This window comes from Ambystoma mexicanum, chromosome 11 (assembly GCF_040938575.1).
Source record: "Ambystoma mexicanum isolate Mex_15411 chromosome 11, UKY_AmexF1_1, whole genome shotgun sequence".
Lineage (NCBI taxonomy): Eukaryota > Metazoa > Chordata > Amphibia > Caudata > Ambystomatidae > Ambystoma > Ambystoma mexicanum.
Window position 1 is genome coordinate 955457662 of NC_090934.1, and position 27760 is coordinate 955485421.

General features: G+C 42.9%; 1 protein-coding gene across 10 annotated transcripts in view; it reads left to right on the plus strand.

Moving 5' to 3' along the window:
- PPP6R3 (protein phosphatase 6 regulatory subunit 3) overlaps positions 1 to 27760 on the plus strand; it is a 2530957-nt gene that overhangs the window by 358383 nt on the left and 2144814 nt on the right. For 9 of the 10 annotated variants that reach the window (XM_069624109.1, XM_069624112.1, XM_069624106.1 and 6 more), the window contains one exon: positions 21933 to 22119. In XM_069624109.1, coding sequence (XP_069480210.1) covers positions 21933 to 22119 — 187 coding nt within the window. Of the gene's footprint in view, positions 1 to 3981; positions 4166 to 21932; positions 22120 to 27760 lie in introns of all 10 variants that reach the window. The other variant, XM_069624114.1, reaches the window with a different exon arrangement.

Genomic DNA, 27760 nt, shown 5'->3' on the forward strand with positions numbered 1-27760 from the left:
TTATGGTTCAACTTAAAACCGAAAATCCTTTGAAATTCGCAAGTTATGGTAAGCTAAGCAACCGTAACTCGCACCACCACCACTGTGCACTGCTAAGACTAACACCCAGGACATCAAACGTGACATCACAAATGTCATTGATAACATCACTGGTGACATCACATGTGCATTTACTTTTCATGAAAAGTCTGTACAAGGGATTCTTATTATAATGTGGACAAAAAAGTGTCAAGGGTCATTGGAATACATATCATGAGTAATTAGTGCAATAAGCAATGCATTGATACAAAAACCATTCCATTACGAAGTTCTATCCAGTATACTAAGCTACTCATGCAGAAACATAGCTCTTCTGTGTAGCATACATGATGAAGGTGCACTATTCATAATCTTGACTTGTTGAATAATGAGAACTGCTTTATTAGTTTTGCGTACAGTGAAACATGTAAGAAGTAGCTAATAAAATCCACTTACTACATAATTGCATTATTACAGACAAAACACAGAGACAACAACACATACAAATATGAGTATATACAAGGAAATTGAAGTAAGGAAAAAAGCAGCAGTAGTAGCAGAACGTGTTCATAACCTAACTGATTACCTTTATGCAGAGAAATGATTGCTCTGTTACCCTATGCATGTTTCACATGATTTTACTGGACCGTAAGGGAATTACTGTAAGAACATACTTGAAGGATAAGTCTACAAATATAGTACCTTTTCAATTTTTAATTCCTGACTGTTACTGAAGAAAACCATGTGGCCTAGATATGTCGGTAAAGGAAAAAAGGGGGAGCCAGACATGTGAAGTCATGTTTGATGTCCTGGGTGTTAGTCTTAGCAGTGCACAGTGGTGGTGCGAGTTATGGTTGCTTAGTTTACCATAACTGGCGAATTTCAAGAGGGTTTCGGTTTTACGTTGAACCATAATGTCCCAGTAACAACCTTATATATTTTATTTTTTTTTAGTGAATTTAATAGGTTTTTAGTAGCGCAACTTAACCAAAACGTCCCTTTTTAATAACGTTTTTTTACTGAATGAATATATAGAGAGAGAGAGAGAGATATCACAAGAACTACATCTTCCTGTATAGGAGATGATTGGTTGTGTGACTAGTGTCTAGGAATGAAGCCTTGCTTGACAGTTCAGGAAAAGAATCCTGGCTGGTAGCCCCTGAAAATCCAATGTAGCTGGCCAATGATTGGATGGGCACCAGAATATTGAGATGGATGCAACCCAGTGATTGAGACGTGGAAGCCCGCCTTCTCACAACCCTTTACAAGAGGAGGATCTGCACCCTTACCAAGGGTGCCCCGAATAAGCCCAAAGAAAGGAAGACCATGGCAACCCCAAGACAGATCATGACTAGACCCTGTCTGAACCTGCAACCCACGAAGACTGTTTGAGCTCCCTCCTATTACTGACCATACCACCCTATTACTGGCCACATCATCCCTTCCATTACATGAAAGGGACCAAAGGCTCCTTCTCCCTAAACACATCAGAACCAACCAGTCACAAGCTGTTTAAAATTCCCTCTGCCAACAAAATCCTTGCTGAACCATTCCTACACTGGCGCAGTAGTCCAGCATCGGGCACTAAGCACACCTGCAACACAGATCTGTGGCTGCTTAAAGTAAAAAAGTTTAACCAACAACCAAGAGGAAACCCAGAAGTAATGTGGTCACTCTTCTACTTGAGTTGCCACTTCTGGACATTGTCTTCACCATGCAGCACTGAAGCATCACCTACAGTGAAACCTGCCAGTTGCACTGCACCAAGTCCCACCAGTTCTCAGCATGCCAGCATTTGCAGTCGCTCCACAGCTGTCCATGATAGGTTATTTATAATGCGCTTAATACCCAGAGGTTTCTAAGCGCGGACCCGGGGCTCGAACCTGTGTTGCTCCGTGTCGTCTTGCTTCCAAGGCAAGCACGTTGCCACTGGGCTATCCTCCCGGGACTAAATACTGCATATTGCCTAATACTGATGAGGGCCTAAAGGTTATCCCTCAGGTAGTGTAGAAATGTCCAAGAATGATGTCCCGGCTTACAATTTCTTGCTGGTGACTGAACAACTGGGACCAGTACCCTGCTCTGCCACAAAGTCTCCTTTACAGTATTTCTTCAGCTTTTCTGATTAGAGTCGGTATGCTGATTGAGAGAATACGTGTCCCATGGTATCCTCTAATAAACCTGATCACCTTGCGCAAGGAGATCTTTTCTTAATTCCTAGATCTAGGACTCCAATATATCAGCGTACCTGGCTTGCAGGGTGTTTTCCTGACTCAAAGGCAAACTTATTTTAAGGAGCAGATCGTTGAAAGATAAACAGTTTCAATAGACTCACAGTAAGGGAATTATTAAAATGTAATCTTTATTTGAAATGCTGTGCAAAAGATAATTGGTGGTGAGGGTTATGGTATACAGGCTTATTAACAGAACATACATGTTTTTGATGGTTTTTGGAAAGGTTGACCCAACAGTAATGTATAAAGCCTTGCGTAATCCAAATTAACCTTCTGGGTCTCTGCAGAAACAAATCTGCTTAACTGCACTAGTTGGTTCCTTTTAGATTAAAGCTGCAATTAGCTGAGGGGTTCACACTTCCTTTTAATGAGTCAATGTTTGTTTAAATATGAAGGTACAGGATCTGCAACTGGACCCCTCCCCCTGCCCTACTCCCCCCTTGAAGAGGGTGACTGAACCCCACTGAAGTCCAGTCAACTTTGACTTGTCAGTTCACTAATTTAAAGATTGCGGAATGGAGCCTGGATGTCGACATCTAGAAATGCTGTGGTTCAAAGCCATATGGGTAGAGGTCTGCATTGGAGTTCCACCAATGCCGGAAGAATGAATCCAAGACCAGTAGGTGTAGAAGACCCCCAAAAATGAGGCACAGTCTCTGTAATCTAAATCTGTCAGTTCAAAACTAGATTAGCAGGACCTGCATATGAAAACCCTAGTGCCTGGCAAACTGAACCAAGCCCCTTAGAGTATACTGGACCCCATAGAATTGGAGATTGTACACCAAAGCAGCAATAGCCCACCACCCTGGCTAACCCATTGGGCCCTCTTGAAACATACCACAATCTCCTACAAAAAGATTGAAACCCTAGACAACCCTTGATCCAAAAAACCCAAACAGCTCCTGGAAGACTTATATGGCAGTGATGATGCGCCCAGCACCTCTGATTTTTTTTTACCCTCCTGAAACAAGTTACTAATGATGTGGTGGATGTTAAGGCTACTCTCTCTGACCTGTCTGGAAGGTCCACACCCTGGAAAGACTGGTAACTGAGGTAGAGGCGAAAACTTCAAACTTGGAGGGGGAGGCCGCCGGTAGTTATGGAGTCTATAGAGATCTAAAATGGGAGATATCCAGGTTACACTTGAGGAATATGCAAGTTGAAATACCAGCCAGGAATAACAACCCAAGTCTTCTGGGGATACCTGAGACGCCGGATGTCAACACGGTTGATCTCATCTTTCAAGGACTGCCTGCATGATGGTGAACTACAGAAAAGCGATATAGATATGGTGTTTAGGGCTGGCAAGATGGGAACTGGCAAGCAAGACAAATTATTACTTTTATTAAGACTTCAGTTAAACCATCCTGCAGAGGTAAAGGCACATGGGTTCACTGACCTGGCGTGGCAATGTGGTTCAATTATATCTCGACTTCCCAAAGGACGTGGCAGCCAAAAGGAGAGCCTTTAAGTGAGGCTAAACCTCTGGCAAGAGTGTTGAATCAAGGTCTGCCTCATGAAACCCGCATAATTGAAAATACATCTATCTGAAGGTATGAGGATCACACGGTACTCTGCACAGGCTTGTGACTGGCTTTGTGGATGTCCCGTTTCACCTATGAGCTGATCTCTTAACTTTGAATGTACTGCTCAATCATTGGAGCCATTTGACATATGGCAAACTTTCAGTTTCACTTATTAATATTAACTTTTTTTCTGTTTTTTCGAGGATGTATTAATGGCTTTTATTGCACACTTGTGGGTTAAATTGGTGACCAGTTTGAACGGATCTTCCTCCACTCCCTCCTCCCGCCACTGGGGTTCCAGAGCGTGGCGTGCTGTGCAATCTGATTACCATGTTGCACTCAGGCTGCAGCGTGTCTCACTAGCGCTGAACCCTGTGACCACTACAGGTAATTACTCTTACCTGCTTGTCTGTGAATGTGCCAGCAGTGTATCTGTTGTATGCGGAAGTATGCCGTGGCTCCCAAGTGTGTGCGCTTCCAGTTTGGGGAGGCACCAAGGTGGGCTTCCGAATGGGCTAATTTAGCTGAAGTCACATAGTTTCTACTTCCGGGCTGAGACCTGGAGTACACAATGTGCGCTGCATCATCGTGCCGGGTCGCGTTTCTACATGTGGGTAAGACTTTGACCTTAATGAGGGGCTCATTTTGGATACCTCTTCTATGTATTTGAATACGCCTCATTGTGCCTACCCTGTGCAGGTTACATAATTGTTCATTGGGACAACATGTTCTTGGAATATGCTCCCCGATACTACCTTGCCTGAACAGATGAGGTGTCTCTTATAGATGTGTGCATACTATGTTACTTAATGCTGGCTCTTGCTAACAGCATTAGACTGGCCAAAGGAAATATTGTGTTCTGGGGCTACAACAGCACATTTGTTTTGAGACATATGACTTATTTTGTGACTCCCTGTGCTGCTATACCTGCTCCCTTTGGTCTTCGCATTGTAGGTACTAGGTTGGTGCACTGGATGTAGCAATATTGCTGGCAAGCTCTCCTTTGTTTATTTAACAAGGTGGATATTGGGAACGTTAAATATGTATTAACGCCCCTTAAGAGTACACCTCATGTCGCACTGGGTGGAGAGCACGTCCATAATTGATGAAATATACCAACTGGAGAGTAGTCATCTAGGAGATATAGAATTGCAGTTGGCTCCTGATTTGTGTGATGAATTGGTTATATGTGCCTATATGTGATGATGCGACTAATCTGAAGTTTATGCTAAAGTTTATGTTCGCACAATAATACTAAACCGCGAGGCAACTATGGAGGGCAGTAACAGGTTAAATGCACTTTGAAATGGTTAAAATTGAGGAGTGCGGATTTACCTGGTGTCACTAGCCAAATAGAATTGCTCTAATGTGCAAAACTCTGATACAACTATAGTATGTGTTAACTGTTGGGTACATGTTTCAAATGCTTTTTACATTGATTTGCTTTTACTTGTTTCTTGCATTGTTGCTTTGCCTTTTGGTGGTTCATCAACTAGTCATCATTGCTACCAAGCCTTTCCTGTTCAACAGTGCCCTATCTAGGTTTTCTTTTTTTTTAAACTTTTTTTTTTTGCCCCATTGGTTGGTTTTGCAAACATGTCATCTCTGAAAACCACAACATTGGACCACTTGAATTTCTTTCCATGGAATGTTAATGGTTTAAATAGCCAGTTAAACGTGCAAAGTTTTTATCCTGCTTGAAATCTGTCTTGTGATGTATCCATGTTTCACAAAACCCCTCAAGGATGCAGAAGCTGGTGAACTTAGACAAAGTTGGGTGGGACAGACATATTTAGCTACATTCAAATCAAGAGAGGGGTATCCATATTGTGCAAGAAGAACATGCCTTTGGAAGTCCTCTCCAGTAATTTGGACTTGTAGCGTAGGCTTGAATCTGTAAAGGTCAAGATACAGCGTACAGTAATTTTAATATGCTGCATGTATGCCCCCAACCCTGATGATCCCCTATTTTTTCATGAACTGGCACAACACATTCAAGACGCCAATGTGGATTCTGTCATCTTGAGAGGGGGGGGGAGAATGTGGGGCGGGCCATCGGAAACAGAATGCAGCTCGCGCAGCAGAACACTCCAAACGAGGAAGGGAGAACCCTCGCAGGCTGAAACCGTAGGGTAAGCAAAGTGATAAAGTAGCCGCGGTGTAACCAACCAGCAAGTCTTTTGTTTACAACACACTCCCGCTGTAATCCCTACCTGGTAGATATATAAGTAGTCGTGCTCGTACAACACGACCCATCTAATGAAGCACTAAATATGTCATAACAATAAAATAACAAAGTGAGACGATAGCCCGCTGCCAGCAACCTAGCGACTCATAGTTTCTTTGAATACCCTAGGTATTTTGTAACGCTCTAATCAAGGAGTCGGAGTAGAAGCAAATCACAGCTGCCCGTCCTCATGGACAGAACAAATTGGGATTGATTAGATGAGGGTAAGAATTACCGCACCCTATTGCAATCTCGAGTGTCATTAAGAGAAGAACAGACACCGAAGCTTATACTAAACAAAAATGATGCGTCTTTTCCCAATACCCTGTATCCCGTTTCTTCTATTTGCAGGTGGGGTACTCTAACAACAAAAAAGTCTGATACAAGCAATTGTGGAACAGCACACTACACAGCGCTGTAAAATTGGCCCTGAAGAAAGTGGCAAAACTAAACACAGACCACTGAAACCAGTAGGCCTGATCCGACCTTTGCCAAAAAAGAAATCAACCTTTAGTATGGTAAAAGGTTGCCAAATTATCCCTTCTCTAGCAATAGAAAGGATGGAAATGTACTCCATAAACACTACAAAAAGAGTCAAACAATTAGGATTCTGGTGTAGTGTGTTGGGTAGAATACCGAGGTATCTCAGAACTTTGTTGTGATTTTGTGGCAAAACACACATAGATTGATAACAATTTTAGCAGATTTCTTAAATATCTGCTTTACAAAGAAAACAAAGTTGAGTTATTTCATTTGTAAAGCAGACGACGCATGTTCTAGCTATTTTGACTTGTGCCTTTTAAGTACATTTTAGTAACTGTGAAGACAAGTGATAGGGCAAGTTTCTTTACCTATGCCCTCACCCTAGATAAGCGGACCATCAGCGCAACCTTGGGGTAGAAAATACACAAGGGTTTAGTTTGGTAGGAGGGCAAGATAGGGAGGAGTTGCACATTTGTTAAAAATAAAATTGTAAAACATGATGAATAAATTACCTGAGATTTGTTTGTGTAATGAGCCAGTTATAGGATGCCAATGAGGAGTTAACTGTCAATGAACAATTTGATTGACAAGCTTCACCTATCAAACATATGGTGCCTGGACCATCCAACGGAAAGGGACTATAGCTTTCACTCTGAGCCATGATGTTTACTCTAGAATATGTTTCTTCCTAATTTATGGACATGTGACCCAAGTTGCTATGACTCGGACATTGGTTTTATTGGAATTACTGACCATGCACCGGTGTCGATGCGCCTCTCACTGCGTTATATGCCAAGACTTTCTTGTGGCGGGCGAATGTCTGTCTCGCAGAACGAACAGTTAAAGGACGAGGTTGTACAAGAACTTGACTGTTTCATTGAAATAAACAAAACCCATGAAGTCTCCATTTATTCTGTTTGGGAGTCGTTGAAATGCTATATGCAGGGATTTCTGATATCAAAGACTGAACGATTTAGGAAAAAGCGAGAGGAGATAGAGGCTTTCAAAGGAAGCAAAGATTCTTAAAAAGCGCTATGTACTAGTCGAAACCAAGGCGTGCGATCAGAGCTTAGAAAGAAGATATATGAACTGAACAAGATCCTTTCTGACAGGTCAGATTATGCATTGTTCAGAAGTAAGATTACTTTGAAAACAGAAAAAGCTAGGAGGCTGCTGGCACACAGGTTGAATGTTGCAGAAAGCGGGCAGACAGTTACGGAAGTGAGAACTCTGATATCCTAATACTAGCTCACAATGACATTAATATGTAGTACAGAGTTTTATGAACATTTATATGAATCTGAAACCAGATGTGAGCCTGCGACAATTTCTTCTTATCTAAATCAGACTCGAATGCCACGGCTGTTGGAAGATCTTGCTGCAGCATTAGAAGCCCCCAGTCTCTGTGGAAGACTTCAGTTCTGCAATCTCAGGACTAAGGGGTAACAAGACACCATGATGTGGATGGTTTCCCGGCTGAATTCTCTCGGATTCTACCTGAAAGTGCACTTCAACTGCTGCGTGATGTATACTCTGCATCATTTGAGAGAGAGATATTACCAACCTCCACGAGACCTGCCCTGGTGACTGTCTTGTTGAAGGACAAGTCGCCTACAAGGTGTGCGAATTATAGACCAATTAGTCTGATTAATACTGATTGTAAGTTGTTAACAAAAAGATTGGAGACAGTTGTGCCTTTATTAGTACATGCAGCCCTGCAGATAATGTGCATAATGAGCCTTTTTACGCATGTATTTATGGCAAATACACATTATTTAATTTTCTACTGGGTACCATGTACGCTTTGATTAAACATACTTTCCACCACTAGATGGCACTGTAGCGTTTCTTTTGTCAGCAGTATAGCCTTTCTTACACATGATGGTGAATTTCCAACTGAAAGACCAAATCTGTGATAGCTAAGCGAGCAACACAATAAAGCATGCACCCTTTTACAATGTGTTCATACCCATAACATCTAATAGTTTGATATGATAAAAAGTAAAGTTTGCTTTGATGTCCTAAGTTGAATATTCTTTAATAACCATACATAACACGCTGGAAGTTTGTGACAAATCTCCAAACCTAAGTGAGTTTATGGCAAACGTTTTTTTTGGGGTGATTTTAAAGCGCTGAAAATGAAGTGGGTAAATACAGTATGTTTTGCCTTTTGCATCTTCTAGTTTTCCATGCAGGATGTGTTAAATAAGGTACAGTGATATTATTTTGGCACACAATGCTGCCATTAGGATTTACATGTTATGATGCTTTACTATGCAAGTAAACTCTATAGGACATTATTATTATAGGTCTTGACACCCAAAACTAAGTTTTGTTCCAAGTAAAGCGCGGAAGAAGATGGCCATGCCCAAATTGAAAGAGCGGGTTAAAATCTTCGCTGTTTAGCAGAAGTGTGTGATGCTGGGCAAATAATATAATCTCATTCTGACTTCAATTACAAAATGAGTGCATATACGTTTACACCATTACAAAATGACAGTTTTAATAAGTGTAGGGACACATTGGTGTATACTGGTGCTCCTCTGCTAGTGGCTCCAATACTGCTGCATAGAATTGCATTCTTGCTGCACTGGCCCTCTCCCATTCTTGTAACACTGGAATTTACAGGCAGACATACTGTCACCAGCCATTCAGTGCACCAGAGATTCTAGTATAGCGGACTGTGGTAGAACCAACATTACATTTTTTCTCCCCTGTTGTTCCCAGCTACTGAAGGTACTTGGGCCATCCAGAGTACTGCCCACACTCTGCAATGCCCTGTTATGCTAGGATATTGAGTCTTTCATTGCACACCATCTGCCATTTTCACACTTTCTAGGACCTTCAGGTTCTGCAAGAAGTTGGTGTTTCAAACTCAAAGGAGAGAGCAGTTAACTGATTGTAACATTGAAGCTGCACTACAATATACTTATTACAATGAGTAATGAAGTTAGATGCCCCTACACAAGTAAGTTTGCCATTGCTCCACAGTCTCTGAAGTTAGTGACACTCCCAACATTTGAAGGGTTAGCCCCAGCCTACACTTTAGCCTAGGTGCACCCCTGGATGTGCACGCTTGCATTTTGATAGGCAGAGAGGTGAGGGAAGTCTTTCCCCCAAACTGGCGGTGTTAAAGTTTTACTGTGTGTGCTCAGAAAAATGTACTTGAACACAGTAAAACTTTAAAGCTGATACTTTCAAGAAAGTCTTTCATCACCTCTCTGCATATTGTGCTTTAAAATATACTATTCAATAGTTCCCCACACCAGACCATGAGAGGAGTTGGTTAGAACAGTGGGGGCAGAGCCTCCAAGTTTGCCCTGCCTATTTTCTGAAGTGGCCCCTCCCATCACGACTTAATTCCCGCTCTGTCCCCGAAATGTAGGTTTTGTTGTGCCCCTGCATGGGAGAGGTGTCAGGTAGGTTGGCTTACTCTCACAAGCCACCAGCCACCCCCACCTCTCCCCTCAAAGTGCTGAAATAATGGGGTGGGAGCAAACACATCTGCAATTATTCCTTTACTTGCTGCCTGTTGTAAACCTGCTTTGTAATGTATAATTTATAAAGTTATGCTGGCTGTGCTAAGAAGTGCGCTTGCTGTTGGGCTATACCACGAGGAATGGACCATTACCCCGTGCAGGAATGAACGGTTCCATTAGCCTGAACTGAATAGATTTGTCAATAGCACATGCAGGGAGGCCATGTGCCACTGGCGCATGCAGAAAAGAGAAGCTCAGTTAGCTTGTGCATAGAGATGTGCTGCTGCATGTGTAAGGAGGCTATGCCAATAACAGGTCGAAAGAGAGTATGTGTTATTACATAGCGATTTTAGCCAAATTCCTTCTGCTTTTAAGCACTGTGTTAACAGTTATTATCCCATTTCGAATGGTACTTCATTTATTACAGCAAAACAGAGCAGAATGCCAGGGGAGCACTGTTGGGCATTGTGGTGGGGGCTGGCAAGGACATGTTCGAGTCATGGCTGAATAAGGAAAGGGGAGGGGGAAAATCTGGTACATTTGGCCCCAGTACATTTTGTCAATTTCCAGCACTGATAGTAACTTGTGTGAACGGTCATTCTTCATTATTGCATTTCTTGTAAGAAAGAAGCGACTCCTCTGCGGTCTTCCCTCTGCGCCACACCCATGAAAGGCTGCGTCACGTAATTGGAACTTGGGACATGCAGGCCACCCTCCTGCCAAGTAGCTTTCCACCCTTTCTTTGGATGCAACCTTTTAGCCTGTGCAGAAGGGAGCCCTGCCGTTAAGACTGGCAGAGAGGTGATGTGCTGTTATAGCATGGGCAGAGTAGTTTCTACGTTATTACTCACAGAGAAGAAATGTCCCCATAGTGCGTACTTAGTAAAGATGTGTCATTTGCACGTGCTATGAAACAGAAGGGCAATTAGCATGCAGAGCCGAGATGAACCGTTAGCATGTAGAGCCAAGATGTGCTGTTAGCATCTGCATAGACAGGATGTGGAGTTTGCACATGCTAACTGCACATCCCGCCTCTACACAGGATGTGCAGTTAGTACGTGCAGGGATGGGATGTGCAGTTAGCATGTGCAGAGAGGATACGTCCCATTAGCATGTGCGTAGAAGGCATGTCGTTAGCATGCACATCTATGTCCATATGTGCTCTGTTATCACACACGTACAGAGTTGTCCCACTAGTATGTGCGCAGAGAAGATGCACCATTAGCAGACGAGAAGAGATGTGCCAATAGCATGCGCCGAGAAGAGATTGGAGGTCACTATGGGTAGAGTTATGTCCTGTCAACGTGTACAAATATCAGGCTTGCTAAACAGAACCTGTTCTATCAATATGTGAAAACAATGTCTGCCATTAGCATATGCATAGAGATGTGCTGTTAGCATGCGCACAGTGTAAAGGTGCAATTTACACATGCAAATGACACAAATTTGGTCTTCAAATGCTAACAGCACATGCTAAAAGTAGATGTGCCTTTACCATGTGCACAGAGTGCGTGGCGTACTCGTTAGTGTGTGTCAAGAGGAGATGCATAGCTATCATGTTCAGGGAGGATAAATGCCATTATCAAGTGGAGTGATGTGCTGTTACTATGTGCCCAGACGAGATGTGCCGTTTGCATGTGGAGTGAAAGGCTCTGCACAAGCCAGACAACTTTGATCTACAGCGCTTTTGGTTTATGGGTCTGATTTTACGTATGCATTGGGTGTGTGTGTTGGATAAGTTTTACTCTCTTGCAGAGGAGAAAACTCATTTTTACTCTTGAAATTGCATTTACACTCTAATTTGAAAAATCATGCGTAAAATACTCCCACCTCAAAATATTATCTGGAGCACTGAGTACATGAGAATCCAGTTGGATTTGTAATGGGAAGATCTGTGGCAGATAACATGCAGACGCTATTTTTTACCATCAATGAAGGTAGTAAGATGGTGGCTCCTGTGGCGGCAATCGCACTCGATGCAGAGAAGGCTTTTGATAGGATTGAATAGCCGTACCTATTCGAAAGCCTGAAGGTGATGGGATTTGGACCGATTTCCTAGGTTTAGTGAGGCTACTGTACGCGAGCCCCACTGCCAGTGTGTTCACTTAAAGGCTTGTTTGAGTCATTTGAACTGAATAGGGGGACAAGACAAGGATGCCCAATCTCTCCTTTGTTCGTCATTCCTTTTGTTGTTCATTCTAGCAACGGAACCGCTGGCTATAATACTGAGGGCCAATGGAAACATTTGTGAACTTGGAAGTGTGGAAAATTTCTGCAAGCTCTGGCTTTATGCAGATGATCTGCTGGTGGTTGTTCGTGACCCTGAGTCAAGTATGTCCGATCTGATGGATGGCATCCGGGTCTTTCTCCGGATACAAGGTAAATTGGAGCAAGTTGGAGGTGCTTCCAATCACCAGGTCATGCATGCGTCATATGTTTGACAACATGGACTTTACTTGGTGTCCTGAAAGGATAAAGCACTTTGGAGTTTGGATTCGCCCTAAGGTGAAATCATTGCCAAAGATCAGCTTTGATTACTTATTAGCGAATCGCAGAATTGATATTGACCGATGGTCGCTTCTAAAACTTTCACTGTGGGGCAAGGTAAATTGCATCAGAATGAACATGGCACCAAGAGTCAACTATGTCCTGTGCATGCTGCCACTGAAAATGCCAAAACGGATATACAAGGAACTTGATACATTAATGCACAAGTTTCTGTGGGATGGTAAGCATCCTAGTCTTGCTTTGTGGAAGATGCAACTCCCATTGAAGCACAGTGGTATGAATTTGCCAAATTTCTTAGAGTATCTCACATTCACAATGAGGCATTTGTGTGTATGGTAGAGGCTGCACCAGACCGGTGGACAAATGTCCTTGTAGCCATTTGTAAAGGGATCTCTGAACTTGATAATTTATGGGCTGATGAATTGGGTCAAGAGATTGGCCCTGATTGCTGGCAGAGGTGCTGCCAGATTGAACTAATTTTTAGGGCTTATTGGACACCAGGACAATTGTTTGACACCTTTCAGAAAATGACCAATGCTGGAAATGCAATCAATTAGGGGGTACTTTGAGCCACTTTGGTTTTGCACGAAAACAAGAGACTTATGGGAAGGGGTATGTGAGAGGATGGGCCTAGTGCTGGAGTGGTCAATCCCTAAAATGGCTTCCCTTCTGATTCTTGGGGATATTACCCAATTAGAAGACCTGTCATTCCCTAAGCAAATGTGGCTATTAAGCTGCATGCTTGCTAAAAAAAAAGAAATGATCCTACGTGCGTGGAAATCCTCCAACTGCTTCTCCATTTATGACGGCGGAGGAACTGTTGACCGTGTCCACGTATGAGTGGGCAATTTTTAAATGCAGAGGAGAATCTGGTCAATTTGATGTTTGGTATCTGTTCCTGAATGTCTTATGGTTAACTGATGTGTTATTTAAATGCTTCTTGCAATGTCTCAGGAATATGATTTGGTTGCATTGCTGATTCTACAATAGTAATCTGTTGTGCGGTTATTATACGTGGAACTAATACAACATGTTATACTGGGATTGATTTATCTATCCCTTTTTTCCTTTCTTTCTTTCTCTCCTCTAATCTGTCATTGAATGTTTGTTGATACAACTATCTCAACCATTATGTTTGCACTGTTCTATCGCTTGTCCACATTGTTTGCATTGATTGTGTTTGTACAATTGTTTTTAATCTATTGGTGTTAAAATAAAATACACATTTTGAAATTGCTGTGACATTGCTCAGGTGGCAGAGTGACATTCTGGCTCTACAGCTGGTTATGTTGTGAATCAATGCTGGATAGGCTGATCCACCGCAGAGCCCACATCTGACGGGATGGAACGAGGGTCAAAGATTTAGTCGGCTGAGCCCAAATATGCTCTCCCGAGGATGGAGTGCACTGCAACAGTGTTGTGAAGAGCTTCAGGGGAGCACAACATGCCTTGTAGCTATATGGTTCAGAGTAATCCCATCCGATCAATGTGGCAGCACTGCAGTCGGTGCCAGCTGGTCTTGGGAGGTTTATTCTTTTCAGCAGGGTAGGGAAAGGCTGGTGCAGAGCTTCAGTTACCATCCTTAGGTTAGTCCTCCATCTTTGTGCTTCGGAGTTGAATCCCAGCATATTACAAACTAGTGATGCAGCGTTTCTACTTTTATCCGTGAATAGTAGGCTTCGAGAGCGACCTCCAATGTCTAAATAGACGCACATGTACTAATCAAACTTTGGCGACAAATACATTTACATTGAACAATAAGACCAGGGATTGTGTGTATCACATTTCTCCGCCGAGCGAGCCTAGTTACTCTGCAGTGAGACAGACCTGATGGGGCCCTTTTGCATTCAGTTTTCCTTCTAGTTTTAATGCCTTTATTTGACAATACCTCCCCAGTGATGCCGACACTGTTTGGAGGGATTTCTGCTGGCTTCAGCTAACGGCTGCTTTTGAATGTTCAAGTGACTCGATCCTCCTCGTTGAAGTTTGCGGGCGGTGTACCTCCAACGTTGCCAGTGTTGGTGTTGTGCTTTATTTTCCCGCTTGGTGGAATATGGTGGGGGGGGCTGCCAGAGAGCTTGTTACCTTTTGGCTGTGTGTGTCTGACAGCGAGATGCTACCTTGATTGAATGTCTTTCTGGCTGGAGATGTAGAGTAGGACCAGTGTCTCCCATCTACCCCTTTGTCTGACAGATAATGCCCAGGAATGCAGAACATTCTGCGTTTCTGGTGTAAGTGGTTGTACCCGAAGCCTGATAAAGCGCTTCTAAAGGAATAAACTATTGAGACTGGCATCTGACAAGCTTGAGTATCAAGCTACTGCCTTTTCCATGTGCACCTACACCAAGTATCTAAAGGTTGAGAGAGGGTTCTGGTTAATCGGTCGGGGAGGAGCTGCAACACACACAGCTGTTGTCACTGGATATGCAGCACATCCTCAAAATGTAAAGTAGCTTTACATCCATTAACTCAATGCTTGATGACTTTGCAGCCATTATCAACTCTCAGTGAGGAACTGGAAAAAGACAGAGAACAGAGTTAGTGCTGCAGAGGGCTGAGTAGAAAAACTAAAAGCTTCAGTTGCTAGCCTAACTAATGACTTAAAACAAATAAGAACTAGGTTTGACAATCAGGAATTTCAATCCCATCACAACAATATTCATTTTATAGTGGTAGCAGAAAATGCAACATAGTGCATGGAAAGATTAGGTAACTTGGAAGTATTGTTTGCTAACATAGAGCTGAATCTAGATCTGGATCTTTACCAACATATTCTGAATACACATTGGTCCTACCCTCGAGACTGTAATAATTTGGGGTTGGAACAGGAGTACAATATTGGATGTTAGCTTAGATAGTACTGGCACTGACTCTAGAATACTATTAAGGGTGCTTGTGTGATAACTGTAGGCATGTATGAGCTTAATTTGGATGTATGGTGGAAACGTCATTCTATTGATTGAATACTACTTCACAGTAAACATGTCATCACGTATTGGCATGTGACTGATAACAACTTGACTACTTAATTGATTTTGTGCCCGTCTAATGAACATATTTGATCATTCTTCCATGGCACTTAGTATTAATTGATACCAGTCGTTAAGCCAGACCTCTTTGGTGATTTAAACCTGTGTCTTTACTTGACACATCCTTTGCCTTGACTATTCATGATCGTATAAAAATGTACTTTGTAAAGAATTAGGGATCAGTTCGTCAGTAAATATACTGCAACAGGACTTTCAGGCTTTTATCTTTGTCCTGCCTTGGAGCAGTCCAGCACCAAAATACTAGGCAATTCTCCTCTGAACAAGAGTACCAACAGCAACCGCAGACGCGTGTTTCGGCCTGGTTGGGCCTCATCAGTAGGGTGGTAGCTGTGCCTCTCTAAGAGCAATGAGCAAGAGGTGAATGTCTGGATTACCCTGGTAACTCAGGGTGAGTTACTTTTAATTATGCAATTAAATTATGCAAGAACATGGGGGCTGCTGGGAGTCCCTCTTGAATCACCCAAAGGACTTGGGTCCTTTTTATGTTGAATGTCAAATCAATGTTTGTTACACTCATAGACCTGTTGGTGGCCAAGCTGTAATACCATATGTGAATTGTTTGCATGTGGTAAGATAAAAAGAACCAACTTTTTAAATAAACTGGTAGGTTTTACAGATAGATGTGGTTGGGTTGAGCAAGGTAGCAGTAGGAATAATGAAATACTGCAGTTTCAGATCGCTATACAGAACCACAACATTGCGAGCCACATGGGAAACTGAGTCACTGGGAAAATAGGATCACATACTCATATAATTTGCTGGGAATGAGAGAACGTGTTTTCATTTCTCTCTCTGTGCGGACATTTTACTTTAAATCCAGTGCAGTCCTGTGTTTTTGTCTACTCTTCTCTTGGGTTTGACCTTGATTGTTCGGCCCCATCCTAAATACAGGGATGGTAGATTGCTCTTAATAGCATCTTTGGATTCTGAACCTACAGCAGTACACTGGGGGAAACCTGTGGGCACCCCAGCAGATTGACTGGACCAGCCTATTCAGTCACTGCTCCCTCTCCCATGGCATACAACAGCACCTGTGGGATCCTCCACAGAGCAAACCCCAATCCAACGGATTCGCACGAAGTGTTGCAAATACATTTCAGCAACCAGAAGTCTTCCATTGAATGGAGTCCTTCAATGCCAGTTCCAGGGCAGAACTTCATACGTGTAGGGCATCTGCTCCCATCCACCTCTGATCAGACAATTAATGGAACAGGCCACTACTATGCCCCATATCACTGGCACAATTGGTGAAACCGGAAGGCACAGCACCTCGCCACCTAATATCTGAGGTCTGCCCACACTGTCGCTGGTTTCCCTTGGTGATCAGACCAACTGTGATTCTCCTTTTGCCCACTTCTATCTAATGGGGGAGCCCAAGCATGAGGTCAGAACATAATTTTTGCTGAATGAGGCAGCCCCCTGATATGTTTGGTGTTCGGATTTATTTTTGTCAGCGCAGACTTCTTCTGAATTTCTAAAGCTCTGCAACTCCCTCTCAGCCCATATAGCTATCGGAGCAAGGTTACTCTCAAAGGGAAGTTTTGTCACTGCGTGAGTTTCTTGACTGAGAAAGTGGGTCAGAGATGCAGCCTGTTAGCAGCTGTGTATGTTTTACTTGGTTGCACCACAGTGTAAACATCTTTGCTCTGGTGGTTATCTGCTACCTGTAAAGGAGCCAGATTACAACATAGCGTTTTTAAGGACCTTTGACAATAGCCATTTCATAGGTGGTGGTCATTGTTTTTTTTTCATGGTGGGAACCACTCACAAAGGCCTCTTACTGTGCATGAAATCCAGTTTGAGATGGTTGAGAATCTGCCAGATGGCTTAATTTCAATTGTCTGCTCCAGCGCAGTAGGAGTGTGAATGGCCTTCCCTGATTGAAAGGCCACTATAACTTTGAATGGTGCAGTGACTGTATTTGGAGGGCTGTGGTCTGTAAGTATAACAGTGAATATACAGTAAGCCATCCAGAAACCTTTTTAGAGCAGGTGAAAATATGTTGGAGGATCTTTGCTAGTGTGGACCTATTTTACAGCTGAGAACCCTGACCTCACTTTTGGTCCAAATGTGTCCTGCTAAAGGTTCTTTCTTTGCCTAATATGCCAGAAACAGCTAAATAAGACTCCTCTACAGCCACAGTACCTATTGTTGTAGCCTTTGGACCTTGTGCAACAGTGAAACAGAATTGGGAGCACCTGCTGCTCTACTGGAACCTCAACAATGTGGCTGCTTCCATTTAAAAGTGTGTGCTATGAAGGAGTCCTTTTTTATTTATTTATTTTTCGAGAGTTTTTCTGAACCAAAACTGATGTGGGCTCCTGGCAAGCTAACCTATTTGACGGGCAAGGTTCACACTTTGGTCCAACTAAATTCTGTATAGTTTAGGCTCTAGCAGTAAGACATAAACGTCAGATATCCGGGGTTTGGTGGCGGGTGTAGCTGACATCAAATAAAGTTGATAAGTAATTGAATGTTCACACGGATACATAAGTAGACTTTTTATTAATAAAAGCACACGTGAATTAATAAAACTGGGATGGGATACTTCACACTACATATACGCTATGTTTGTAATGCATACACACGCAAGTAGGTAACCCACAAGGGATTTCACACTACTTAGCCTTATAGACAGTTTAAAGTACATCTTATGAACCACTGTTTCAAGTAAAAGTTGTGCGGATAAATAGTTACACAAGTTCAGTCATTAATTATTTAACAAGCTATGTACAAGTACAATCCCTACTATATCCACAGCCACCAGTTCTTCAAGCACTCCGCATTATTACACCAAATGGAATGCAATGTTTCAACTGCCCATTCCTATTACTTGACCAGTTTGAACTTATGAAATGCAATGGCTCGAAGCTGGCCCAAAGGTGCCTTAGTTCTTCGGTAGAACATTTGTATTACTAATAGTTTAAGTCAGTTTTACCTAAAAGATGCCACTCCCAATTCCTAGACGACGAGCTGTCCCCAGGGAGGCATTCCTAACAGATCTCTACCGCCAGTGGTCAGCTAAAGGTAGCTCTACGAATATGACTGTACACCCACTGAATCCCTACAGGATTGGGGCAGGGATAACCAAGATTGGTCAGCAGGCCGCCAATCTCTGATTTCCAGAAAAACAACCCCAAGGAAAGTAGAGGTAGCTAGGGCCAACTTCTCATCCTTGGTCCAGTTGCAGGTGGTCAGTGGTTGCAGGTGCAGAGGTAGTTTTTTGTAATATGTTTGGTTCTGGCTAGCAGTGGTTCAAATCTCCCAAGAAGGCACGGTTTCAGGGGTCCACTAGCTGGACGGGCAGGGTGACGGTGAAAGATTACCACTGAGACTCAGAAGGTAGATGTCTTGAAGGATGCTACAGGAGAAGTGAGTTGGCAGGGTTATCCTATTCAGGGACAGGCAGGCTTCAATTTTGCAGGCAGTAGAAATCCTACTCCAAGGAGGCCCCATTTCCCTGCGAACAGCAGCAAACAGGTTCCTGTCCCACCACTGAGTAATCTACAAGCGCCAGGCATCCAGGCGTGACAATGGTGTCCAAGCAGGCAGCAGTATCTTTCTGTTGGATGGTCAGCCCCTGGGAGGCTCCAACAATGTTACTGAATTCCCTGATTCCAGCATGGCAATGCAGGACACAAGCCTGGTTAGGCCCACCAGTCTATGGGTGGAGCACACCCAGTGTAGTACCCCTATCACAGATTAATATCCAGAGATTCCCTAGGGCTAGCTATGGCAATGCTTGACACTCGCCTGCATTCCTTTTAGCTTTCCCTTGCAGCATCCATTGCCTTTTGGACTCTTGGTTCCAGTTGGTGAATTCAATAATGGCTCTCGACCCTCTCATATCATATATTAAAATTGGGGGAAACCCCAACCCTCACAATAGTAAGGATCCGCACCATTTAAACTGGCAGTGGCTATCCAGACATTTTATCTTAGTAAAAACACTAGTGGATGAGTGCACCCTAAAAGAAAATGAAAATCTGTTCACTTCCACCAGCCTGTTCAGAAAGGGTAGATACAAGTGACCTAAAGGTAAAGGAAAACTGGGCAGTGTCCTTCCAGCACTCTACTTAATGTGGCTTGTGCTACAATAAAATAAACATCAAAGAAATTGCAGAAGCTATCCCTGTAGTGGGAGACATGGGAACTACCCTGTTCAACCCAAATGAGATGTGTAAAGCAAATGAGTAAGGTTGAAAATGCCTCACCCCAAAATCCATAAACTGGTATGCTGGGGGCTCCAGAGAAGTCAGTGGATTGACAGATTAAAAGATTGGACATCTGCAGCTGTTTTCACAATGAACCTCCTGTGTCCATTAGTCCGTTGTCTCGACAGGCATGCACTCTGACCTATCCGGAATGGTCTGCATTGGTGTAACTTGGGACTGCTGTTATTTGGTCCGTAAACGTGAGGGTAGTCTCCTTTGGGTCCTTGTATCACAACCAAATTGCTGGTTCAATCCATCTTCAGGAACTTCATTTGCAGACCCACCTGTCTGGAAGATACCATGATATGAAGAAAACCTCTTCTTTTGGCTCACCTTTTCACACTTGAACCATTAACCTTCACAATATTTATTTCCACACCTTTGGGTCTTGTTGGGTGGCAAGTATGTCATTGCTGTCTTACTTCATTGTCTAGGGCCTTCTTTTGCAGCCTTTCTTCCAAGATTTTGTGACTCCAACATTTGCATCCAGTATTGTAGGTCTCCTCTGCAGTCTCTGGTCATCACACCAGAGTCTGGATTGCCTCTGGTGGAGTGGGGTCATTCATCTGCAGCCTGAGGATTGTCTTCGCTATAGCTCCCATGTGACTTTGGTAATACTTGGTCTGTTTTTAATCATATAACTGGGGGCAGAGTTTTATTTTTGGCCCATTAATTATGATTGAGAAATGTTCTCTTTAATCACCCCCTAGAGAAGTCTTACTGGTTTTTTTTGTATTACTTTTACCTGTAATTGTAGAAATGGCTTGATGCTCTACATCAAATATAGAGTATATTTTCAGTAATCTACTTTGTGTGCTTGTGTGTTGAAGCTGGGCCTTGACCACCTCTCCTAAGAGTGAAGCGGACTGTACAGTCTCACTACAATTGTTAGTTTTAATGACCAATGTGTCGTCTTAAACAGGGTTTCTCATGTGTTATTCCTAACCACTCCAAGCTTTTCTAGAAAATATTGCTAATGCCAGGGTAGGACCCTTGGAACTAATGCATCTTTTGCCAGATGCCTCTTGCATGATCGGAAGCCTCAGTGCCCTGCACAGTACTGTTACATCAAGGTGGATGAGCACACTTTCTCAAATGATCCACTGCGGCACCCTAATGAAGTTCATGGGCCACTATAGTTGTGACTGGTGCCTTTTTGGAGTACTTGCCTCTGCCTCGGCTCCCGACAGGAATCAACCACAGCACCCCTGCTGCTGCCACCGTGACTGGCCTGTGATCAGCCCCCACCTGCACTTACCTTCCCCTCACCCCTACTCAGTTTCAAGAGTGTGAACGGAAGATCCATACTGGGTGGTTCTTGAGGGATCTCCGGCGGCTAGAGGGTTTTGCTTCCTGGCACCATAGGTAACCCATGCTCCCTTACCCAGTCACTTCATTTCTGCCAAATGTTCATCAAAGTCAAACTTTGGAAGGCTACAGTGAAAATACAATTTAGACTTTCGGATCTGCTTTTCATAACTTAAGGTAGTCTCTTTTCAACTGATACCTTTGCCATAAAGCATCTGTGAATAGTAGTTGGTGAGCACTGACGGGGGATGGGTCTCAGAAGGATGCATATGTGAAGTCCTGTCATGTTTTTAAAGTGACAGCTTTTTATATTTTTTGTCTGCTTGTTCCGACACCTTTATGCAGAATTTTCAAACCAGTTGTGAAAGAGGGGAGAGCAATGGCAGAGAACCATGGTCACCATAAGTGTTTTATTCTTATGCACTGCTATTTTGGTGAAACCTCAACCCATCATTTTATGGATCGTTCTGCATCGAAAAGAAATCATGGTCATGTTGTCCTCTCTCATGGGCACACAAGATTCTCCAGATCCCATCTCTTTATGGAATCTGTGTGCATTTGCTGGAACATGTGGTTTGGTCTTACCCCATAATAGAGACCCTTCTCACTGCATTTATAGCAATGTCAGTTGTTATCCTGTCTAAAAGTAAACATCTGCTGCAATATTAGAGCAATAATGTGTTTTATTTTTTAAAAGGAACAATTCTCACAACGAGGTACGTCTCTTCTGTGAATCTCCCGAGTTGTCTTTGCGTGCCTTAAATATCTCATTTTGAGGACCTTCTGACTTCTTTGTCTAAAAGCAAAGAAATTAGACTGGTTGTGTAGAGTTTTTTGTTGTGCTTGCTTTGCTAACCAGCACATTTATTTTTCTTTTTGTTTCAGGTATCCAAACTTATCTTGTGAATTGCTTACAGCTGACGTCTCACAAATTAACGATAGACTGGGAGAAGATGAGTCCTTACTTCTGAAACTGTACAGTTTTCTTTTAAATGATTCTCCGCTAAATCCTTTACTAGCCAGTTTCTTCAGTAAAGTGCTTAGTATACTTATTAGCAGGAAGCCCGAACAGGTAAAATTGAGATCTTTTCCATTCACATCGTATTTTAGAGTTTGGTTTGTTGGCTTTATTTTTTTTAAATAATGGGAAAGTAATAACCTTTTCAGCAGGGGGGCTGTACCCACTTTTCGCTGCAACGCCTTTCAAATTCTTTTTTTTGTATACCCACGTTTAGTCATATTATTGGTTTATTTCCAATGTCCATTCTCGGCTTGATCTAAGAATATATGAAAGGAAATGCTTTTTTTTATTTTCAATACTTTGATATTCTGAAATCTAAATTGTGAAACATTAACAATGAACATTTTATCCTCAATCTAACAATTCTAAATTCGCATAGGTTTTCTCAAGGGTATATCTGCATTATTGAAGTAATATTTACAGATTAAGAAAATTATGACATCCCCTGATTATTGTCCATGGTTTGTAGTTGTATCAACGAACAGAACAAAAGTAAAACTGGAAAAACATGGATTTTTCCAATTATGGCGATGCTAACAGTTCTTATGATCAGAAGGCTTCCCTCCAGAGTGGCTGGCCGAGAGAGTTGGAAGAGTTTTTGTTTTCCTTATCAGCAATGTTCAGAATGTCTCACTTGTCTACTAGCCCCTTCACACATAAGAATGCCTGTGTGGGGAAGATAAAGACTTATTCCAGTTGGGCTTTGGTTTAGCAGTGTAATAATACATATTCAAGAGACCATGTATGCAACAAACAAGTGTAAATATTGTTTGTGGATCCTTTGACAATAGATCTCAGTACAACAAAATATAAGACTATTTTGCATACTCTGAGGAACTTGTTAGTGGGTGCATTCACTGTTTTCCAGATTGGCTAGCTACATGTGAAAGTAATTTTTCTGTGTGAAAATGTACTGAATTGCTCACTTGTATTGTGCCTCCCTTAACGCCGGAGAGCGTTGTGAGAGGTTTGTTTGGCACTCTGTAGTTTCCCTTTGTTTGTTCTGTAGAGCATTGCCTCACTTTTGTAGGTAGACATTGGATTTCGAATTGCCATAGACCAAAATATGGATCATGTGCTTCCATAAAAATCTTGGGGGAAATAGTGTGGTGAACCCCTCCTTTTTAATGGTGCATAACTCCCGTAATGTGTATGTTCATTTTATTGTTTTGCTGTGATAGACTGAGTTTTGATTAGCTGTCACTTTTTCGTCTTTATTTGCTGGGTATTCACCCCTTAAATGCTGAGCTCAATGCAATGTTATGCAAATTGGACGAGCATGCCTGTCCTTAGCACTTAAGCGGTAATAAGTGGGAATGAAGCACCTGTTAATTGGGGCTGTATTGTTTTGAAGTGTTACAAGGCCTACAGTATTTGTTCGCAATTGGATCTAGTATTTCAGTACCAGTTGCATGTCATAGGTTAGAGCAAAATTATTGGTTTAATATTGACCAAAGGTAGAGATTGGAGATCAAATTTCATTTAAATGGCATGTCTCAATGGCAAAGCTATGGACCACCTTATTTATTCTGTAAAAAATGTCAATCTTTTCCTTAGGTCAAATTTAATTGCCAAACGCTGAGGCAGCATTATGGTGACTCCGTTTTACCTCCTCTTTGCCTGCAGCTCTGATTACCTTTAGCAACCATGTTTGTAAAGCACTAGAAAATAATTAGTTTTTTTAGAACTATTTTTCTTTTGTTACCCTTTATTTTGACATACTTTCTGTTTGTTGGGATCCTCTTCAATTTTCACTAAGATTTTAACTGTGCTCTGTAAAAAAAACTGTGTTCTGTTGCCCAATTCTGCTCCTTACTAGCTGGGTTGAGAATAGCCTGCAAGACAGGCAGGCTGCAAAACCTCTCTAAATGATTCCTTTAATTATAAGGCTTTTATAACTGGTTTCTGTGTGCAGTGTCTTACCAATGCCTGTTCTGATATTCGTAATATAGTATTCAACCATTTCACATTGTTCCTGCTTTTCAGCCTACAGGCAGGTCAGGAAAACTCTCGTTTTTGCCTACCCACTTAACCTTTGGAGTGTCCAAAGTGAAGTGGGAAAAACCTTCCATAGGGAAGTGTTGCTCACTGTCTGTACACATGGAGGAAGTTGCACCATTCTGAATGAATGGAAACACTGTTTAACTTCTTCCTTGGTGACTGCTGGATCATACTACATCTTCCTGAAGCAGCAACTACAAGATCCAAGCCTCATACCTGATGCACGACACCCATGCGTTTCACGTCAACTCTGGAAGACAGAGCCACTAGAGAGCCTTAAATGCCCAGAAATAACCAGTGACAACCATGAGTACATGTATGTCTACCGCAGGTATTTGCAACTTGTAGCTCTCTAAATGTTTTGGACTAAGATCCCCATGATCCTCACCATTCACAATGCGATCTAGGGCTAATAATGCAAGATTTAGTCCAAAACATCTAAAGAGCCATCTGTTCTCCTGTAATTTCCTGGTGCCTCCTAGTCCTGTTATCTGCTCCTGGCCCTGCTTGTCACCTGTCCATGCCCCTATTCCCATTTGTGTCCTAGAATCCCCCACATGTAAAAACGGTTTGTTTACTTGGCTACTGACCCCTGCCTCCTATTTGCATAGCCCCTTGGATTGTGATTTGGATAAGCATTGTCTAATTCTTGTTGCTGGCCTGCCTCTTTCCGACTGTCTTTTGTACTTTGGTTACATAATTTGCGGTTTTGAATACTTGGAGACTGGACTGGAATTGGACCAGTTGAACTGAATGCGAACAGGTTACCCAGCTCCCAGAATTGACTACCATTGAAATAATGCAGTTGCACAGTCGTGCTGCCTGGCTATGTCCCTTGCGGTTTCTTTGTCGTCTTTGTTTGCATCATGCTGCTCAGGGCATGTTTCTTCCCTGGACCCAAGGTCCACTAGTTTTCCTGGATGCTGTGCAAGCCAAATGGAACAGTAAGACGAAGTCTGAGGTAATTTTTTGTCAAACATTGGCACGCAAAATTAAGTGTGCACAGCGATGCTAATGAAGACTATACTTTTATACAGTCAAGTATCAAGCAATATCACTGGTACAGAGGTATTGTTAAAACGGACAAGTATCTCAAATACACAACCAATTTAAAACCGTAGCGCACAGTTTTACATTGGAATAAAATGTAGAAGATATTTTATGAACCTCTAAAAGGAGATAAAAGTTTGAATAGCAAACCAGTTATTCAAAAATAAAGCTTTTAGTGGATGGAAGCTGAGAAAGTGCCGGAAGCAGGATTATTCACTGCAGAGAGGCAGGGTTTTACAGTCTGGAAGATCGGGAGTCCAAATCACAACTATTCTCTGTGATATTCATGGACACTCATCTCTCCAGTATTTTTCACCAAGTATCCAGTAGGTCATCTTTACAATGTCTTGGGTTGATTGTAGTTTGACACGCACAGGCTGCGATTAACCCCGGCCATCCAATTAGCATGTTTGCAACCTTAAAAGTTTTGCTACCCCCTTCAATCGGGGTTAGCAAGCCAATTTCCATTTTCAGAGGGTCCTACAAGAGAATGGGCATTGAGGCGTTGGATCTCCATCCCGCCTACACTAGATGTGTCTTCATAGAGGGGTGACTAAGCAGAACATTACCATTCTTTGTGGTTCAAAATGCAAAGAAGCTGGTGGGGTTGTCGTACTTCAATATGCATTTGTACTCACCTTGATGCTTTTCTTGAAAAGAGTGGCCAGTGATGACGTAAAAAAAAAAGAAATCCACAATGTGGCATAGCCAAAAATGGTAGGCACTGCTGCCAAGCTGCCACTAACCTAGGACCAAACACACTTTCAGTTACACAATTGGGTGCTCTGTGAACAACCCTGTTCAGGTAGCCATGTGTGCTACTGAGGTCAGCACATCATAGGTTTTGTTTCATCCTTCATGGAGTCATCTAATGATCTAATGAAGTATGTCAGCAAAAAGTAATTAATATTCCAAAAATCCACCAAACTGTTTAGGGGACTACCAAAGTTAGGACAGCCCAAATGGAGGTTCTTGCATTGAAATGTTTTTAATAGGGTCTCAGTAAAGGCTTTCCCGCTCTCGTCTCCTGTGGCCTTTTCCTTCCCTTTCACAGGCGCTCTAAATATTGAGGTAGTCACTAAAGATCAGTAACTGTCATGATGCCTACCCCCGGGCATCAGGACCAAGCCCATCAGCTCCGGGAGCAGGCATCCAGATACTTATTAAAACCCCAAAAGCCCCGGCTGGGGGCTGTTTGGGTTCAGTCCTGGCGCCTTAGGTGCCAGGCTCATCATAGAAATCAGTACTGGCGCCAGGCTCATAGACTTTACTTACCTGATGCAGATCATGCTGCAAGTGAGTCCAAGCCAACGTGAGGCCTGGATGGGACTATTTTGTACTCTGGCGTGGCTCTGGGGACTTCTTACTTGGGACTACTTTGGAGGCTATTTAAACCACGCCTGAACAGCAGCACACGCTTCACGTTATTCTGCATCCAGCAGTGTAACGCTCACTGTGCCTGCAGTTAGCATCCAGTCTTCTGCCACGCCCGCCTCGAATCCGGAGCTCCTAAAACAAAGAGGAAAGAAAAGGACAAGGTTGGAAAACAAACTTATTTTCGAATTCCTCACCTGATTCCGGATCCATCTCACCTCTGGACCTGGAAAGATCATTTCTGTACGTGTCGCATCTCCAGCTGCAGCGCCGCGCCATACTCTCCAGTCCCCACTGCATCTTTTGATTCAACGCTGCCTCCATCATGTCTTCGCCGAACTTCGGCATCTGGGGGACAAAAGAAAACAACAAGGTGAGCTGAGAAAACCAACAAATATAACTCTTATCACCATAGACTTACCTGATTACCACGGAGGCATTATTCTATAACTCTCCACATCTTCATATGCCGTACCTGCAGAGGGAGAGAAAACAACACGTTAAACACGTGCAACCTTTACCGGACCGCATTGGGTAATACAGACTCTTACCTGAGCGCCACCAGCTGCCACAAGAGCATCTTCTCACAAACTCAGCTGCAAGACAAGGAAGGAAGGGGTGAAAAAGAGTGAACATCGGACATATTGAACTCTATGAACTTGATACTTACTGGTCTTCGCCAGGAACCTTGGAGTCAATACTCTCCGGAACTCGCCCACGCCTTCAAACCAGTGAAGTAACTGGCATCAACGCGCCCCTGCAATCCAAGCAGGATGGAGAGCTCATCGTTCAAGAATATAAGGTGAGATTGCTGAGAGGGCACTTCGGAGGTGATTAGGGGGCTGGACAGTGGGGGTGCCATCACTAGAATCCATGGGTGGCTAAATCTATCTCTTCACTTGCAGGAGAATACTTCTGCAGGTCAAGCAGACAAGATGAGGAGGGCCAGTCCAGTCAGTCATCTCTGCACTACGCATCACGTTGGTGGAGACCGCAGCCGTCTGGATCCGACCGACGCCCCTGTGGGAGCCAGGTGGGCGTAACAGTAACCCTTTAAAGGCAACTGCCTTATCTATCTGGATCCCTCTGGGAGTTTGAATATAGATCCTAACCAGGGATTTCCAACAATGCAAAAATCTCAAGTGGTGTCTTTCAATCATCAGGTCTAACTTATTCTTTCCCTCTCATGCTCCTTTGTTCTCCTCAACCTGATGTTCTCTCCTTATTTTCCTTTTCTTCTACTCTCCTCACTTCTCATCCTCCCACT